This window comes from Penaeus monodon, chromosome 30 (genome assembly GCF_015228065.2).
Source record: "Penaeus monodon isolate SGIC_2016 chromosome 30, NSTDA_Pmon_1, whole genome shotgun sequence".
Classification (NCBI taxonomy): Eukaryota; Metazoa; Arthropoda; class Malacostraca; order Decapoda; family Penaeidae; genus Penaeus; species Penaeus monodon.
Genome location: NC_051415.1, coordinates 8,231,455 through 8,232,595, shown reverse-complemented (window position 1 = coordinate 8,232,595; position 1,141 = coordinate 8,231,455). Strand labels below are relative to the sequence as shown.

General features: G+C 40.5%; 2 protein-coding genes across 2 annotated transcripts in view; both read left to right on the top strand.

Annotated features, from left to right (window-relative positions):
- LOC119592508 (teneurin-m-like) overlaps nt 1-189 on the top strand; it is a gene marked incomplete in the record, with an annotated part of 54,907 nt that extends 54,718 nt beyond the window's left edge. The window contains 1 exon segment of the mRNA XM_037941357.1: nt 34-189. Coding sequence (XP_037797285.1) covers nt 34-79 — 46 coding nt within the window.
- LOC119592507 (teneurin-m-like) overlaps nt 70-1,141 on the top strand; it is a 7,940-nt gene continuing 6,868 nt past the window's right edge. The window contains exon 1 of the mRNA XM_037941356.1: nt 70-267. Within this exon, the coding sequence (XP_037797284.1) occupies nt 234-267 (34 nt within the window). The 5' untranslated portion in view covers nt 70-233. The remainder of the gene's footprint in view (nt 268-1,141) is intronic.

The following is a 1,141-nucleotide window of genomic DNA, read 5'->3' as shown; positions in this document are numbered from 1 at the left end:
ACTCCCTCTCCCTCTCCCCTCCCCCCACAACAGCGAGACCCGCGTATCGTACCGCTACCACGTGGCCGTCTCCCCCTGACGGCTCTGTGTACGTGAGCGATCCCGAGGCCCACCAGGTGCTGCGTCTGGAGAACACGGAGGGCGTGACGGACCCCTTGCGTAACACCGTCACCGTCGTGGGCTCGGGACAGCGCTGTCTCCCCGGGGATAGGAACCAGTGCGGGGACGGAGGAATGGCGAGGCACGCGCGCTTGACCTATCCCAAAGGTGAGAGCTGGGAGGGGACTTCGAATAGGGGAAAAGAGGGGAAAGAGGATAAAGGAGGGGAAAGAGGGAGCTTGCAAGGATAGGTCTACGAGTATTACTCTTTAATCATCTGTTGATTTACTGGTTGATTTACTCTTTATTTTATATTTGTTATTCTGTTTAATCCTTTGTTTCACTGTGTTCCCATTTTTGTTTATTGGTTAGTAGATGGAGGAAACTTTTACTTATAAATCCCAATAACACTTTTTTCTGAAAAGTAATTTCACTTAGTATTAAATACTGTTCTTTCTATACTTATATGAACATCTACCTACCATCTTTCTGATTCAATCGTGAGGCATAGTCCTAATATATATTAATATATATTAAATATTGAAATAAATTCGTCAAAAGTTCTCTATATACCATTTATTTTTCATAACTCTTTCCCATCACAAATTAAGGGAACTTGGTAATATGATACAAATGATATCAAGAAACTGTAATGAGGTCCTTTGTCATTTGTCATTTCGTCATTTCCCTCCGAGATTTAGAAAATGTGTGTTGGTTTTTGCTGTGTTATCGGCAATTTAGGCCGTTCTGTGTACAGCTCCATTAAATGTTTAGATGTGTGTGTAAATGTTTTCTTTTATCAGTTTATCTCCATTATTATTTTACTTTTGAATGTTAAAAAGCCAGCTTGATCACCGAGCTTAAAATAGAAAGGGGAGAAAATAAAAAGTGCGGTAAAATTACGTGTCATTAAGAAAGTTTTTTTTTTTATAGAGATGAAAAAAACACTCATTAAGCCTGGGAAAATATGGCGATATCCCGCAGAGAATATGCATTTTAAATACGAAAGCATTTTCACGTCAACCGGTACATTACACCGTTT